Below are 18,242 nucleotides of genomic sequence, written 5' to 3'. Positions count from 1 at the left end.
CGGGGAATCACAAACATATTAGCAAAAAACTTGTTTGAAAAAAATGCTACTGCAAGTCCAATATGAATTCCAATTTTGCAGTGGTCTGCAAAAGTAATTATATTGGAATTTGTTTCCTTTTGTAATTTTCTTCATTCCTTTGACAGATACCACAAAAATATTAGAAGATTTGATATTCAAATCCTCTGAATAAAATTTGAATATCATTTTACCTCCACTTGAGCTTATCAGCACAATGTTACTGGGATTATCTTATTTAAAATGTATTTTATTTACAGTCAAGTAGATTGGTAGGAAAAAGGGGTTTAATGACAAGTATCCCTTCCAAATAGTGATGAGGCTGATGATTCTGTTGTAATGGCTATCTTCAACAGATGGAATAAATTGTTTTAAAAATAAAACAAAGTCCCTAACATTTAAGGCCCAGCCACACCTAGTGAGAACCATCACATTGTACTGTGCTCATCTAAAGTTATTCACGTTAATAAAAACAGCAGCATGAGGCTGGCAGTAATATTTTAAGGAATCAGTAAGTCATGTAAAGCAGCATAATCTGTAAGTGTACAGGCTTTGAAAATGGTCCTTCTTCGATAGCAAGTTTAAGCACAATTATACAGCACCATTTTAGATTATCTCATCGAACTTCAAGAGGCCAATGAAGAGCAAAATAAGCATTGAACCCCATTTGGTTAAGACATGAAAATCTACTTTTTTTGTGGAAGTTTAGTGGATTTATACATCACACCTTGTTGGGTTATTTGTTAATTATTGAAAGAAGGTGAAGTTAAATGAAAATAAGTCAAATTGCATCAATGAAATGGTGAAAAGCTGGTGATTACATTACTAACACAGATAATTGTTAGAAAATCTTTTATTTTTAGATTGCATAATCTGCATTCTTTATCGGGTGAGCAATGTTTTAGCACCTCTACGGTATGCCTACACAAGATTTGACAGTTGATGTGAAACTGAACTTCAGTATTTACTCATTTCAGTGCAGAATAATGCAACCAAAGTTTTATTTTACACTTCTACTTCATTATATTAGAGGGTTAAGCTATTTTCTATTATCCCCTCTCTCTAAAACATTCCCAAAATACTGGCCTTTATTTCTTACTTCTTTCAAAAGGTCATTAAAATTGTTTATCATTGTGCTTTTGAATCCCCTCCCAATCTGGCCAGTTTCTCACAAATCATTGAATTATTACTCCATAAATGGTCACTCTATGGAATTTTTATTATTTTTCCTCAAAGTGGTCCTCATGTGTCTTTCCTTCCCTACTATTTTCTGCTTCCATATTTCATAGTCACACAAACACAATCCTTTCATTGGAGAAGTGGGATTTTCTAAGCTGCAGACATTCTATGTCCCTCGGAATATTGCTCTGTGAACAGAGAAAGTACATTTCACATTTTGTCCCTCTGAAAATGAAACTTGGCTGCAAATGGGCAAAACTCAGGCCTTGCAACTCAACAGCTAGTTAAACACTCAACCTGCTTGAAGCATCTAAGAAACAGGCAGATTTGCCAGGTTGGACATTGACAAATGCTGTAGAAGTTCAAATTAAGGAAATTATGCAGCATTGTATTTTTAAGAAAGATGACTAATGCAGCATTAAGTTTGGATATTCCCACTCAGTAGCTGCAAAAGGCTTGCAAGTGGTGCAATTAAGTAAAAACAAATGGTAAAGATTATTTAAATTGTAAACGTTGGTACAAATCAAAGCACAAACGGACCTATGATTACACACGGCATATCTGTTATCGGGCTCTCGAAATGATCAACACGAGGCCCTTCACTTAAGCCTGCATGCAATTCTTAACTATGTAAGCTTTAGCCAATGAGTAGCAAAACTTAAGGCACCTTTTGTACATGTTGCAAAGATGACTATTGATTACATTTCGTTAAAGCTTACTTTCCCTTCCAGCCAAATGTGTAACTATTCAAGAACAGATCCCTGATTAAAAAACAAAGAAGATTTACAGCCCAGGAACAGGCCCTTCGGTCCTTCAAACCTGAACCGATCCAAATGTATTGTCTAAACCTGTCGGTCAATTCCCTCTACTGAATCCCTCCACTCCCCATCTACTCATGCATTTATCCAGATGCATCTTAAATGAATCTACCGTGCCTGCCTCTACCATCTCTGCTGGCAATGCATTCCAAATGCCCACCACCCTCTGAGTGAAGTACTTGCCGCATGTATCGCACTTAAACTTTTCACCTCTCACCTTGAAAGCACAACCTCTCGTTATTGAATCCTTCACCCTGGGAAAAAGCTTGACTCTATCCACCCTGTCTATACCCTTCATGATTTTGTAGACCTCAATCAGGGCCCCCTCAATCTCCTTTTTTCTAGTGAAAATAAACTAACCGACTCAACTTCTCTTGCCTGGTACCTTCCATACCAGGCAACATCCTCATAAACCTTCTCTGCACCTTCTCCAAAGCGTCCACATCCTTTTGGTAATGTGGCACCCAGAACTGTACACAGTATTCTAAATGCGGCCAAACCAATGCCTTGTACAATTTTAACATGACTTGCCAGCTCTTATACTCAATACCCCGTCCAATGATAGCAAGCATACTATATGTCTTCTTGACCACTCTATCCACCTGTGCAGCAACCTTCAGGGTACAATGGATCTCCACTCCCAGATCTCTCTGCCCATCAACTTTTCCCAAGGCTCTTCCTTTCATTGTATAATTTGCGCTAGAATTAGTCTTGCCTAAATGCATCACCTCACATTTGTCTGGATTGAAATCCATCTGTCACTTTTCCGCCCAACTCTCCAGTCTATCTATATCCTCCTGTATTCTCTGACAGTCCCTTATGCTTTCTGCTACTCCACCAATCTTTGTGTCATCTACAAACTTGCTGATCATACCAACAGTGCCCTCTTCCAGATCATTTATGTATATTACAAACAACAGTGGCCCCAATACTATCCCCTGTGGAACACCACTGGTCACCTTTCTCCATTTCGAGAAACTCCCTTCAACTACTACTCTCCATTTCCTTCTGCTCAACCAATTCTTTATCCACCTAGTTAGAACACCCTGCACACCATGTGACTTCACTTTCTCCATTAGTCTACCATGGGAACCTTATCAAACGCCTTACTAAAGTCCATGTATATGACATCAACAACCCTTCCTTCATCTATCAACTTCCTCGAAGAACTGTATTAAGTTGGTAAGGCACGATCTCCCCTGCTCAAAACCATGTTGCCTCTCACTGATAAGCCCATTCTTTTCTAAATATAAATAGATCCTATCCCTCAGTACCTTCTCCAGCAACTTTCCCACCACCGAGGTCAGGCTCACTGGTCTGAAGTTACCCGGAATATCCCTACTACCCTTCTTGTACAGGGGGACAACATGAGCAACCCTCAGTTCTCCAGCACTTCACCTGTATTTAAGGATGCCACAAAGATATCTGTCAGGGCCCCAGCTATTTCCTCTCTCGCCTCTCTCAGCAACCTGGGATAGATCCCATCTGGTCCTGGGGATTGGTCCACCTTAATAACCACTAGCATACCCAACACATCTTCCCTACTTACGTCAACGTGATCCAGACTAATCAAACTTCTATCTCTAATCTCAACATCCATCATGTTCCTCTCCTCAGTGAATACTGATGCAAAGTAATCACTCAGAATCACACCCATTCTCTCAAGTTCGACACACAGCCTTCCTTCATTATCCTTTAGTGGGTCAATCCTTTCTTTAGTTACCCACTTGCTTCTTATATAAGAATAAAATGCTTTGGGATTCTCGTATTTTCATTCAGATTGTATTTCGTCAAAGTTTGTGTGAAAATATCAAGTGTAAAAGATCTAAATCACAATGTTTGGGAAAACAATCTAAAGCTGCTCTTCATGGGGGCTATTTCCACAGTAGCTCATCATCTACCAAGTGTGCTGGATCTAGCTCTAACTTTTACTTTTATGTTATCTAAAAAACATAAAGTTTGAGTTACAATCTGATCCTCTGTGGTGAGTTATGCATTAACTAAACAGTGAAACACATACTGATAAGTTGTCTACTATGACCAACAGGAATTTCTAACAATTTATTTTACATTTAAGCAGACGAAAGCGATAACAGTGCAGCTTTACCTGCTGAGAATGGGTTAGTACTTGGATGGGAGACTGTCTGGGAATACCGATGCAGTAGGCTTTAGCTCTTTTGTGGTTCAGTGGTAGGGTCTCTATCCCTGGACTGAGTGACCTGGGTTCAAGTCCCACCTGCTCCAGAGGTGTGTAATATAATGTCTGGACAGGCTGATTACAAAAGTAGATTAATTTTTTTTAATTACCTGCTGAGAAAGTCAGTTGGATTTGTTCTTCAATGATCTCCAGAGCAATAAAATCATGTTTTTCATTAAAACGGCCGTTATAAAGAAGCAAGGCATTTCTCTCCTGTGTTGCAAACCTGCAGTAGAGAGGGAAATGAGAAGACATATAGCCAATTAACAAGGTATGCAGGAGTTGGTATAAGGAAACCTACTCTATTATACACTAAGCAATAGCTGTGTGTCTCAGCCTCTCATAATTGAATACAGGATCTGAGGTTTAGAAAGGAACTGTAAATCCATGTGTTCATCGAGGTACATTTGAATACATTTCTAACCCATCAATTACTAAGAATTTGGAGCAGATTAGTTACACAATGATTCCATAAATTTACACAAATTCTACTTTAATTTCGGAGGTGGGTCTTTCACCCAACCTTTATATCAACAGAGAATGTACCGGCTGTTCCAGGCCCCTAGAAAACCAAGTCCCTTACAGCCTTCATTGACTCCAGGAGAAATCATGCTCATGAATGTGAGGCCCATTGGGTACGTTAATAATCTCCAATCCTTTCAGAGAAGAAATAATAAATCAGCCATCAGGCTGAAGAAATGCAATTCTTGCACTGAGTGAAGGTTCCAGAAGGCAGTTTGCTTCAGAATGGTCAAACCAACCTGCCACCACTATAGTGGCATAAGATGAGAAGATTTAGGAGCAAAAAAAATAGGCATTTCAAACTATCAAATCTGCTCCACCAATGGATTTCAACTGTTCTGATAATCTACAACTGGTTTCTCTCTACCACTCTAATGGAGGTAATGGGATGGACACCACTGTTACGCCCTTACAATTGCAAAGGCCATAGATGCATCTGCTTGTGACTGCCAGCACTGACCCTGGTAAATTCACTGGGTCAGCAGATGTGACCATGAAACTGATCCCTTTGATAACTGGAGAGGAGCCCAAACAGAAACGCTGCCTATACAGTGCCAATTTAGACTGCCAGATTTCAGCACTCACCTCAACAAACTTAATGGGGCTGCTCTACCTTACATTGGCTTCTTAAAAGAGTAGATCTTGCACTTAGAAAAAAAGACCTTTTTATATTTCGAAGTCCAGGCCCCAATCTAATCTCCCCCACCTCCCATTTGACATTCTTCATGCTTGAAGATTTCACAAAAAAAGTTCTGCCCAATCCTTTACTGATAACAGTTTCAGCAAGAAGAACAGAGCTACATCTGTTAATAAAGTAGAAGAACACCTTTTATTTCTACACATAATTAAACAGGGAGAAAAGAAAAATAACAAATCAATCAAATAATTTTTGGCAAATATTGCAAATAAAGGAAAACTTACAATGCAAGCATCAAAAAACAAAGGCTTTTGGTACAGAATAAGAAAGAAGCTTGCATCCCAAACAACATTTTGGTAATTGGTAGGTGATATTGCCTGCACTATGTGCAAGGCCTGCTGCATAACTTTTAAAACCATTAAAGTGAGAAATGGTTTAATCCTAACCAGTGACATGATAAATTGCATTCTTAAACCACCTTAGGTGGAGAGGAATCCAGGAACCTGTGAACACCACTATTTCAAAAATGGGATTATCCGTGGGCAATGCCATGGTCAATCCACTAATAATACCAACATTCTAACACTTAATAGTTAGGGGAAAGAAAAACTCAGGAACATAGTTTTTTTGAATTTTCCAGACACAACAAACAGTGAAGGATTTCAGAGGTATTGACTTCTTATTTACTAATTTATTCAATGGGATGTGGGCATTGCTGGCTGCACCAGCATTTATTGTCTGCTGCTAACTGCCATTGAGAAGAGATGGTGAGCTGCATTGTTGAATCAGTACAGTTTGTGTTTTGTAGGTGTACAATCAATCAGTCTGTTCAGGAAACAGATCCAGGATTATGAACCAGTGACAATGAAGGTACAGCTGATTGAGTTCCCATGTATCTGCTACCCTTGTCCTTCTAGATAGTAGTGATTGCAGGCTTTGGAGATACCATTGGAAGAGCCTTGGTGAGTTGCTGTAGTACATCCTGTGGATTCTATTCCTGTGTGTTGATGGTGGAGAGAGTGAATGATGAAGGCATTAGAATTAGAATTAGAATCCCTACAGCATGGAAACAGACCCATTTTCCTACCCTGTATTTACCCCTGACTAATGCACCTAATACTATGGGCAATTTAGCATGGCCAATTCACCTGACCTGCACATCTTTGGACTGTGGGAGGAAACTGGAGCACCCAGAGGAAATGCAAGCAGACACGAGGAGAATGTGCAAACTCCACACAGACAGTGGCTCGAGGCAGGAATCTAACCTGGATCCCTAGCGCTGTGAGGCAGCAGTGTTAAACACTGAGCCACTGTGCTGCCCATTTGGGGGCCAATCAAATGGGCTGCTTTGCCCTGGATGTTGTTGAGCTTCTTAAACATTATTGGAGCTGCACTCATCCAGGCAAGTGGGGAGTATTCTGTCACACTCATAACATGTAGATGGTGGATGGGTGTTAGGGAGACTGGTGGTCAGTTGCTCACCACAGAATTCTGAGCTTCTAATTTTCTCTTGTAGCCACAATATTTACACAGCTGATCAAGTTTAGTTTCTAGTGAATGGTAACCCCCATGATGGTGATACGGAGTCATTCAGAAGTGGTTTGCTGGTTCCTAGCTTTCTGGTTTTGCATTGTGAGAATACATCAGCTGGTTGATTCCTTTGCCTGCTTGATGGTGTAATTTCTGATGGAAATCTAGAGAACTCTGTGACAGCATAAGGAAAGGTAAAAAGCATATTAAAGAGGTTATTTGATCTTTGTAGACAGCTTTCTTCAACATCAATGATGAGCATCTTTGCTTTGCCATTGACTGCAAAAGTCTGCCCACTGTGTTCTTGAAGTGGTACACCATAATTACTCAAAGCTGTGTGGGGCTGGTTTGACATGATAACCATGCGGATGTTTATTTCCTTGACATAATATCTTGCTTTATCATGATTTTATTGGAAATGTAAATATTGTCAGCAATATCCTTTGCTGAAACTGACTTCTTGGCCAACATTAAAATTGGTATTGACATAAAACCTGCCACTCAGCTGATCCACTCAAAACTGAAGTTCATGCCTCTTCTGTTCCACATCTAAGCAAATCAGCTCCTTTAAGAAGGGCAGTAACAACTCTGTATTGACTACTGCTTGGCAATTACTTGCTTTTCTGAACAGCATATCTTGTATGCATCCCTGTGAACCGATATCGGTCGGTCAACGTTAGAAAGACATTTGGAAAATTATGCACCCTTCAACATATTTGTAGTGCTCTGGGGTGAACATTTTAATGTTTCTATCCAGCCATTATTGGGCATGTACTGTTCTCAATTTTTTCGGTTGTTTTAAAATTATCCAGACTTTGGGTGAAATCTGTTAGTTAAGTATCAATTGAAGTTAACATCAGTGGGTTTGCTTTAAAAAAAGGTGCAGGTTTTCAAAATTATTAATTTAATACTGGCATTTTAATGAGTACACTATGAGCTATTATGTGCTTGCTCTTCTACCCAGTTAGTCATTTTAGATTGCATCTGGTCCCCAGCCACTGACATACCCCTATCCATCCTCAGCTTAAGCACTCCATCACTTTCCTGGCACCCTAACCACACTCTTGCCTAAAGTACTTACCCTCTCACAAGAGCTGTCACAAAGTTTCTCACAGTGCTGCTGCACATTTCACTCTCAGAGCATGACACATTGACTGTTGTAAAAAGGAACATGATTTGACTGTCCCCAGGTAACTTGCACAGGGACAGGTTGTGTTGAATTCAATGCTAGTCTGCATTTCTGAGGTATTAATGTAAAATAAATACGAACAAGGTGGCAAATGACTGTAATTGCCACTTCTAACCAGAAGAATCAAACTAGATGGGTCATGAGATGAAATTCAACTCAGAATGAAGCGCCACTACTTCTGTAAACCCACATTGTAATGTTTGCCACAAAATAAAATTGTGTTTCTATCATCTTAATTGGCTCAATTTTAAAATGTGCTGTTTGATGTGGAACCGAGCTACGCAGACTGGGAAAGCCTCGTGCACGAAATCCTGTGTTGAGCCAATTTGATCTCCAGGATGGCAGTAAAGACATTATAAGTAGTTTTTGTGCCTTTAGGCTAGGGAGGGAGGGCGGGAATCAGATACCTATTCACTGATCAGTAATTGTAGAGCTGACTGAACCTGTTGTAGCTGAAAGCTTCATTTGCAAGGCAGGTTTATTAAAATTATGAAGAAGCACTGCAAGCTGGCCAAGTCTGGTCATGTGATGGAGGCCACCAGTAAGCATGCACCAACAGGCACAGTGTATATGGCCATCGTGCAAGTTGCAGAAGTGTTTCTGGAATGCAAGAGATGGCTTTACCTCATGAAGCCTTATTCTCATTAATACTGCCATGAGAGTCATACTGTGTAGGTTGTGTGCCTTCAAGGGATCGAACTATCAGTCTAACAAAAAACCCTTCAATTTTGTGCCACTCATCAATACTGAGTGTAGGCCAAGTAGAAAGATTAACCCTTTGGCTCCAGAGGATTATTTAACTTAAAAGCAGTGCAGTAGTTTTAAAGCTTTAAAAGGTTGCTGCTAATGCAGGTTAAATAGATGTATTAGTGACCAGTTTAAAGCTGAGATCCTTAACACTTCTGGCTTGAGTTGAAGAGACTCCTACCCAATGCTCCATCAATCCCACATGCAAATCATAGCTTGTTTACCTAATCATCGTGTGGTCCTGTAATCCAACAGTTTACACATTAACTCATAGGTAGCAGATTGTCTCCAGCTTGAACAGCAACTATCCACAATTATGTTCAACATTTCTTAGATACTTATTACTGATCACGTTAATGAGCTCATTCAGAATATTGTCAGAGCACATCTTGCTTGATTTTTGACAGTTTTGGCATTATTATCACTGCAAATCTCAGCCAATATTACTGACCAAGTACGGAGACTAAATTAGTGCAGTAGATCATTTCCTATGATTTAGTGCAGTAGATCATAGGCTAATATTGTTGCCTATGTCTGGGATTTTTAAACCAAATGTAAAAGCCCAAACTAGACTGAGAGGGAGAGTGCAGTTCAAAAATAACAGCAGAGCAGAACAATAATGGATGTGAATGAATGGATTGATGTGAAAAGACAGAGAGGCAAAATATGTTAATTATCTCAATGAAGGCTAAGATTTTTTTGAGGTTTGACTGGAATATTGGGGGCAATCACCTTATACTTGGATCACTTTGTACAAAGCAGCAATTAGTCATGTAAATGTACAGCAATATTCTTCTCAGGAACACCTCACTTAAAATGAAAATCTAGAACTTGAACTATAACTAAACTTGTAAAAATGCAAAAAGAGCAAACAACTAAGCATCTTTCCTAGCATATTTATAAAAGTTTCCTGAATGATAGTAGACACCTAAGAGCATATATTGTCTTAGAATTGTTTGCTTAACACTTCAGATAACTTATTGCAAAGCACTGAACTAGGTACAACTAGGAAAACCTGTAATTTCATTAATGCTTTAGCTGACTGTGGAAGGGTGCTAAAAGGGGATTTTAATCCTGAGGGTATATTTGAATTTTTTTATCCACTTGTAAAAAAAAAAATCTCTTCACAGGAAGATTTTGTTTTGCTTTCTCAGCATAAGTGCTGCTAAGTACAACAATTTTGTATGCAAACATGGAGAACTCGAGATTTGCACAATTTTCTTCACATTTTTCACTTTGGAGTTTAAGGATGGCAGCCACACCTCCAGAGGTGTCTACCTGGTGTCCCCATTTTCAACACGATGAGTACACTTTTTAAAAAAAAACTATCATTGCTAGGATAAAAACAGAAGACAATAAGAGTGTGACCAGATACTCAGTTGTAAACTTGGTAACTTGCCAAATGATTATGTCATAATATTCCGTTTATGATTTTTGTCCCACTAAATCAAATCACAGTATTATTTGGATTTCTCATCATTCCTAAAAACACAAGCTGGTGGTAAGTTTTTGTGCTATCTTTGAGTCCCTGGGGTACCAAGCATTATCTCCATGGTGATATCAATAGACTTTGTTAAGTGTACCAGAGCTCAGACAAGCTGAAACAAATGGGTATTCGGAATTTAGCATGCTGTCCATTATATAAAAAGCTGCCCCACTTCATTAACATGCACAAAGTAGCACTCACGCAAAGTAGAGCCAAAGACTTCTTTGTGAAAAAAAATGAGAGGCATTCTCCAATATCCAGTCTACTTTATAACTCCCTGGAAAGGTGCCACAGTGCATAAATTAAAATCAATCCTACCAATGAATTCAGAGAGCAGATTGATTGAAATATAAATTTACCATAAAAAGGAACAAATCAGATACTCGCACAAATGTCTCAGCACAGGAAGAATACGCTAACTACAGGTTACAATCTCTGATTTCCAAATACAAGTGATTAATAGAATGAAAGCACAGGAACATATGATTAACAATCCAAGTCACAATCGGAGAGGTTTTCAGTGTGCTTCACATTGTAAGAGCACAACTTAGCAATTTACATTCCAGGGCTTATTTTCTATGCTGTCACTACTAGCTGGATACATTACTCACAACTACAGATAATCGAAATGTCACAGGCACATTGCTTGCTGCATTTGACCAGCTAATTTTTTAAAGCAATTTTTATTGGAAACTCAATGATGCACACTTTTATAACACTGAAGTACACACGAGTACCACTGCTGCATTCATCAAGAAATCATTGTACAGCTAAGGGCATAATTGCATGGATAGTTTATAACTTGGAGACAGTGAGAACTGCAGATGCCGGAGCTGGAAAATGTACAGCGGGTCAAGCAGCATCAGAGGAGAAGGGGAGTCGACGTTTCAGGTCGGAACCTATAGTCCTGATGAAAGTTTCCAATCTGAAGCATTGAATCCCCTTCTCCTCTGATGCTGCTTGACCTGCTGTGCTTTTCCCAGCTCTATTCTTTATCCATTGTGGATGTTTTATAAAATCACTGAATACGTAAACACTTCATGAAAGTAAACATTCCCATACCTTGTGAATTCAATGTCTACTGAACCTATGCATTAATTGTAGAAAAATACACTACTTGGAGCAAATAATGTCATGACTTTAAAGTGGCATATTTTGTCCTGGGTTCCATGTTTATGTAGAGTTGTGGGACAGTGGGGAAAGATCATGAATATTGATGATTGTGTTGTTGGAGTTGGTGCAGCTCAGCGGGTAGTTTTCTACACTAATAGGATATGTTTGGTTTTGTGGCTCTCCAAGAACATTCCCCATTCTACTAAATATTTTTCTTCTCCCAAAGAAGAAAAGTATTGCCGTTGATGGCAGAAGTTCCACATCTATCTCTTGTAGGCAACGTTACAACTGGGTTCTGGCCTGCTTAGGAGAACATACTTGTCTGCTCATTCATGGAGCACCACCCTCAGGTACAGCAAATACAGACCACTGTCCTTTTTCAGATCACGCCAGTCATCTCTCAGATGGCTATTTGGATGACAGAGCATGGCCAGAATGTGTGCAGGAGAGTCATTCTGAACATAACTGCCCCCAGTATGGTAAGAGGAAGTTAAACTTGTGCAGTTAAGGCAGGCTGCAATACTACAATGTTAGTTCAAACTTTGGGTGAAGATTTGTAGCTGGGTGCTCTTTGTTGTGGTTCTGTTCGCCGAGCTGGAAATTTTTGTTGCAAACATTTCGCCCCCTGTCTTGGTGACATCCTCAGTGCTTGGGAGCCTCCTGTGAAGCGCTTCTGTGGTGTTTCCTCCGGCATTTATAGTGGAACATCTGTACAAGGTATTCGCCAAAAACGGATACCCGCGCAATTTCATCAACAGATGCCTAAGAGAAAGACAACGGAACGAGGACATGCCGCAACCCAAAGGACTAGCCACACTACCATACATCAGGAGCATTTCAGAACTGACAGCCAGACTACTGCGACCACTAGGACTTATAACAGCACACAAACCAACAGCCACCCTCAGACAACAACTCACCAGAACGAAGGACCCGATACCCAGCATGAGCAAAACTAATGTAGTATACAAAATCCCATGCAAGGACTGCACAAAACACTATATAGGACAAACAGGAAGACAGCTAACGATCCGCATTCCAGAACATCAACTAGCCACGAAACGCCACGACCAGCTATCCTTAGTAGTCACACACGCAGACGACAAGCAACATGAATTCGACTGGGACAACACTACCATTATAGGGCAAGCCAAACAAAGAACAGCCAGGGAATTCCTAGAAGCATGGCACTCGTCCACCAACTCCATCAACAAACACATCGATCTGGACCCAATATACCGGCCACTACAGCGGACAGCTGAAACTGACAACCGGAAGCGGCAGGGACAGGCCACTATAAATGCCGGAGGAAACACCACAGAAGCGCTTCACAGGAGGCTCCCAAGCACTGAGGATGTCACCTAGACAGGGGACGAAATGTTTACAATGTCAGTGGAGAATCTGAAATGGCTTTCCTTCACTTTGCTGCAGGCGATGGTGTTTTCCAAATGACTGTGTTTGTTGCATAATTCCTCAAGAATCACCCTGGGGTGAATTCTCAGGCAGTTCTCTATTTTACCCTTGGCTAGTGGTAAATAATGTACTAAGCAATAGAAATTTCATTTCTTTAACATTCTAACATAAAGAATGTCTCATAGCACTTCAAAGGCACAATTATCAATTTTTTACACTGAGTCATGTAAATGGACAACAGAGTAAAGGTTTGGTCAATTAGGTGTCAAGGAGCATGCCAAAGGAAGAAAGGGATTTAGAGGGGATTCCCCAAGTTAGGCAACTGGAGCAATAACAAACAAAAATATAAAGGCGGTTGGAATTGGAGGTGTGCATTCAGAGGGCTGAAGAACTGGAGGAGGTTACAGAGAGAACAGCTTAAACGGGAGTTGGCTACTTTGCCCTTTTCACTTGCTCTACAATTTTACTGGATCACTGGTGAGTTTTTACCACAACTCCCATTTGCCTGCATTATTCTCAAATCCTTTAATTTCTTTCAATCTAATAAGTCATTCTTCTTCATCCTGAAAGTATTTAATAACTAAGCAATACAATCCTCGAGATTTAAAGATGCCGGTGTTGGACTGGGGTGTATAATGTTAAAAATCACACACCAGGTTATAGTCCAACAGGTTTAATTGGAAGCACCAGCTTTCGGAGCAACAACCAACTGATGAAGGAACAACACTCTGAAAGCTAGTGCTTCCAATTAAACCTGTTGGACTATAACCTGGTGTTGTGTGATTTTTAACTTTGTACAATCTTCAAGGTAGAGAATCCCAGAAATTCATGACCCTTTAACTGAACGCATTTCTTTACATCCCAGCCCTAAATGGCTGACCCCACATTCTGAGTTTGTGACATCTGATTCTTTATTCCCAGCCAGGGAAATATCCTCTCAGCACCCAGTCCCTTCTGAATTTTACATGTTTTAATTAGATTGCTTTTCTTTCTTTTAAATTCTAGGGAATATCGACTCCACATCTCCTCATCCCAAGAAGCAATCTGATGAACCTTTGTCACACTTCCTCTGTAGGTGGATTCCTTTCTTCGGTAAACTTAAACTGTTCACAATCGTAAAAGTGTCATTTCTCCAAGGCATTACAACCATATAGTAAAACATTTTGACTGTTTTTACATTTCAATTCCTTTGTAACAAAGGCAAACATACCATTTGTTTTTCCAATTGCTTGCTATAACTACCTGTTCATGTTACAAGAACACCCAGTTCCCTCTGAATACCAAAATTCTGTCTCCCCACCATTCAAAAATATTCCACTTCTCCTTCCAAAGTAGATAACTCCACAGTTGCCCACATTATATTCCATCTTCCATGTTCTTGCTCACTCCTCCCTTTGCAGCCTTTTTGTCTCCTTCCCACAACTTACGTTTCCACCTAACTTTGTATCAACAGCAAACTTGGATACATGGCAATATTGGACATATTCTATATAATACTCACTCCCACAAAATTCTAAGTAGTTGCAAACTGAAATTCAATTTAAAACTTGAATTTAATTTTGATCTTCAAATGGAACTACAAGTTAGCTCGCAGAAGGTACCTGTCAGTGGAGGTTAACTATCTGTCAACTGAGAGTGATGGCCTGAAGAAAGACCAATTATAGGGAAGATGGGAAGCTGACTGAGCAATTATAATTTAGCTGTAACTGAAAAAGGTCATTAAAAGTAAACAGCCTCTACCTGATGCCCAAGAGGTCATAACTGGAATGTACTGTGAAATAGGGTGTGTACACGTTAGTAAGTTTGTGCAGAAGGGATAGGTACACCTACTTTTGGCTCCAGTACTTATTCTGGTTCGTGTGAGTGTGAGGCATTAACTATTCAAATTGTTGTGAAGTGCTTTAGTGTTTAATGTTTAACTGTACAAAAAAAATGAAAAACTTACAACAAATGAATAATGTATACTTGTGATATCTAGACAAGATATGATGAACTGGTTGTGTGCCTGAAATCCAGCGTGTGGGAGTTCATTGACTGTGAGACTGTCGCAAGCAAATCCATTAGTCGATGTCTCCATCTCAGAAACCTCCAAGCTGGAGTGTGAATTATAGCTAACTCTGAAAAGGAGGGGGGAGAAAAACCTATCTGAATAGCTTGTTCCAGACCTCTATCGCATCAGGAGGTGAGATTAGATGAGATTCCCTACAGTGTAGAAACAGGCCCTTCGGCCCAACAAGTCCACACTGACCCTTTGAAAAGTAAGCCATCCAGACCCATTTCCCTCTAACTAATGCACCTAACACTATGGGCAATTTAGAACAGCCATTCTACCTGTCCAGCACATCATTAGACTGTGAAACCCACACAGACACGATGAGAATTTGCCAACTCCACACAGACAGTCACCCGTGGCTGGAATTGAACCTGGGTCCCTGGCGCTGTGAGGCAGCAGTGCTAACCATTGAGCCACCGTGCTGCCCCGAGCCGCAAGTTCAGAAAATGGCTGGTGCAACGAATAGCATACAAAGTGATGGCAGCTCAGGTTAAAGACAGTGCAGTGTTCGGTCAAAACCGATCCTATTCAACACGTATAGCATACTGTTAAACGTGAAAGCAAGGATAAAAACTGCTGGAGGACACCGGTAGCATATCAGAACGTGAACAGAGTTGGAAGCAGAGGCAAGTGCAGTGACTATCACTAAGGAGAAGCTGAAGGGTTTGAAGGTCAATAACCCACCCAGACCGGATGAACTACACCCAGAGATTCTGAAGGAGATAGCAGAGGGGATTGTGGAGGCGTTGGTGGTGATCTTTTAGGAATCACTGGAGTCTGGGAGTGAATCAGAGGAGTAGAAAATGGCAAAGCACCACTCCTTATTAAAGAAAGGAGGGAGACAGAAGACTGGAAATTATAGGCTAGTTAGCTTGATTTCAGTCGCTGTTAAGATTTGAGAGTCCATTATTAAGGATAAGATTGTGGAGTACTTGGAAGTGCATGGTAAATAGGTCAGCACCTTGACAAGATGCTGCACAGGAGGCTGCTAAATAAGAGAAGTGCCCATGGTGTTGGGGCAAGATACTGGCATGGATAGAGGATTGACTGACTGTCTGATTGAAGTTTATAGGATACAAAAAGGGCTGGATAAAGTGGATGTGGAAAATATGTTTCCACTCGGAGGAGAGACTAGGACCTGGGGGCACAGCCTCAGAGTGAAGGGACACTCCTTTACAATTGAGATGAGGAGCATTTTTTCAGCCAGACAGTGGTTAGTCTGTGGAACTTATTGCCACAGAAGGCTGTGGAGGCCAATGCATTCAGTGTATTTAAGACAAAGATAGATGGATGGTTAGTAAAGGATATCGGAGAATGGGGTTGCTAAACATTACAGCCATCAACGAACGGCAGACCAAACTGGGCCAAATGGCCTAATTCTGTTCTTATATCTTACTGTCTTATGGCAGCAGGAATGATGATTGTTGATACTAACAGCAGGAGGCTGTCCAAGGCACGGAAGGAGAAGAAGGGAAAATGTAACTTGGTGGTTATAAATAATTCAATAGTTTGGAGGAGGGATACTATTCATTATAATCAGGATTGAGAATCCCATGAAACAGGCTGCCTAAAAGGTGGCAAAATGAAGGACACTCTGAATAGGATATTGGAGATTTGGAAGAATCATTTCATGATGATCTATATTCAGATCAATGAGATAGGGAAGAGTAAGGAAGAGATTCTTTTTGGAAAACGCTGGGAACAAAGGATTGGAAACTAAAGACCAGAGTCTCTAAGGATTTCAATGTAATGAGCTATGTACAAATTGAAGCAATAAGATAATAACATGTTCAAAAACATTGAAAAGGAAGGAGAATGGAATAATACTTCAGAAACTGTATTAGACACCACAACTAAAAGGGAAAGCCAAAACGTGTAAAGTAATTAGATCAGGAGTGAAGATAAGAAACATGTAGTAAAATGAGAACAGCAGGACAAATTGTGATGTGTGGCCCAAATAAGTATTCTTTATACCTCTTGTCCATAAAACCCACTTCTTGTTTCCTTCAGCCTATTCCAACGAAGTTGCTGATCATCCAGCTTTCCCTGCTGGACCCCTGCCTGTGGATATTGTGAAGTTTACAGTTCTCTCTATTCAGGTGTTGCCCCTTTCTCCTTTAAATATGTTATCATCACTCCTCCTCTCAAAAACAAAACACCTCAAATCTTCCTTCCAAGTGAATGACAATCCTATCTCCAACCTTCAGTTCCTCTCCAAAGTTCATAAATGTGTTATCTTCTCCCAAAATCGTATCCACCATTCCATGTTTGATTCACTCCAATTTTGATTTTTTTTTCTGTCTGCCACAGTACCAATACAGCCCGTACCAAAGTGACAAGTTATAATCTGGGATAACGGTAAACTTTTCCTCCTCAGCCTGTCTGCAGCATTTATCATGGTTGACCACGCCATCCTCTTTACAGAGAGCGCCAAGCTGGCTTTCTTTGAAAAAGGTGGGTCATGCCCGATGAACTGGAATGACGCTTTTTTTAAAAAAAGGGGTGATTAAAGTTGTGGACAGGGGAATTTCTCTGGACGTTTTGAGAGGACATGCACAAGACACGTGATAAAAATCCTCATAACAGACACTGACCGAAGTTGAAACTGATGGAATTGATAACAAATTATTGACCTGGTGAGGAAATGGGCTAAGTGGAGAGAGATAAATAGTAAGAACAATGAACAAGTACTCTAATTGGTATAATGAGGTTCGTGGTGACGTGCAGGGAACTGTGTTGGGGTCTCAAGCTTCACTGCACTTATTAATGACTTAGAGGAGCAAACAGAAAGTCACATATCCAGAATTACCAATTACACAATAGCTTGAATAGCAAGCAATGTAGATGAAAGCATTAAATTAGAGATATTGATGACTTAAATTAATGGGCAATAGATTTTAACATGATGTTATAATTATACAAATACCTGGAATACTATGAGCACAACCCCTTAGGAATGGCCTTGGCAATCTATTTTTATCAGAATATAGGTTTAAATTATGTGGAGACTCTATAGATATCTGTTTTGCATTCCCTGGAATGTATAAGGTCAAGTGGTGGTTTGACTGAAGTTTAAGGCATTTCACAGAATAGATAGGATCTTTCCAGAAAAAATTATTCTGCTGGTTGAGAGTCTCCGACTGATGGCATCGTCCAGAAAAGAGACCCAGGTCATTCAGAGATAAAGTTCAGAAATATTTCTACACGAAAGCATTAGAGGAGTTTAGAACTCTTCTGCAAACAAGAATTGAAGCTAGATTAACTGTTAAACATAATGTGCAACTAGTAATTTTTTATTAGCAAAGGTTTCAAGTAATAGGGGCAAAGGAGGCTACATGCA

The 18,242-nt window shown here is 40.0% G+C and overlaps 1 protein-coding gene across 3 annotated transcripts in view; it reads right to left on the bottom strand.

The window, feature by feature from the left end:
- The window catches only part of celsr1a (cadherin EGF LAG seven-pass G-type receptor 1a), a 313,982-nt gene that overhangs the window by 118,110 nt on the left and 177,630 nt on the right, over window positions 1-18,242 (bottom strand). For all 3 annotated transcript variants that reach the window (XM_043713695.2, XM_043713696.2, XM_043713697.2), the window contains exon 5: window positions 4,323-4,438. In XM_043713695.2, the coding sequence (XP_043569630.2) occupies window positions 4,323-4,438 (116 nt within the window). The remainder of the gene's footprint in view (window positions 1-4,322; window positions 4,439-18,242) is intronic.

Source organism: Chiloscyllium plagiosum, unplaced genomic scaffold, assembly GCF_037043375.1.
Source record: "Chiloscyllium plagiosum isolate Xiang-an unplaced genomic scaffold, Cpla_swu_hap1 HiC_scaffold_23, whole genome shotgun sequence".
Taxonomy (NCBI): domain Eukaryota; kingdom Metazoa; phylum Chordata; class Chondrichthyes; order Orectolobiformes; family Hemiscylliidae; genus Chiloscyllium; species Chiloscyllium plagiosum.
This window is presented reverse-complemented; position numbering and strand designations above follow the sequence as displayed.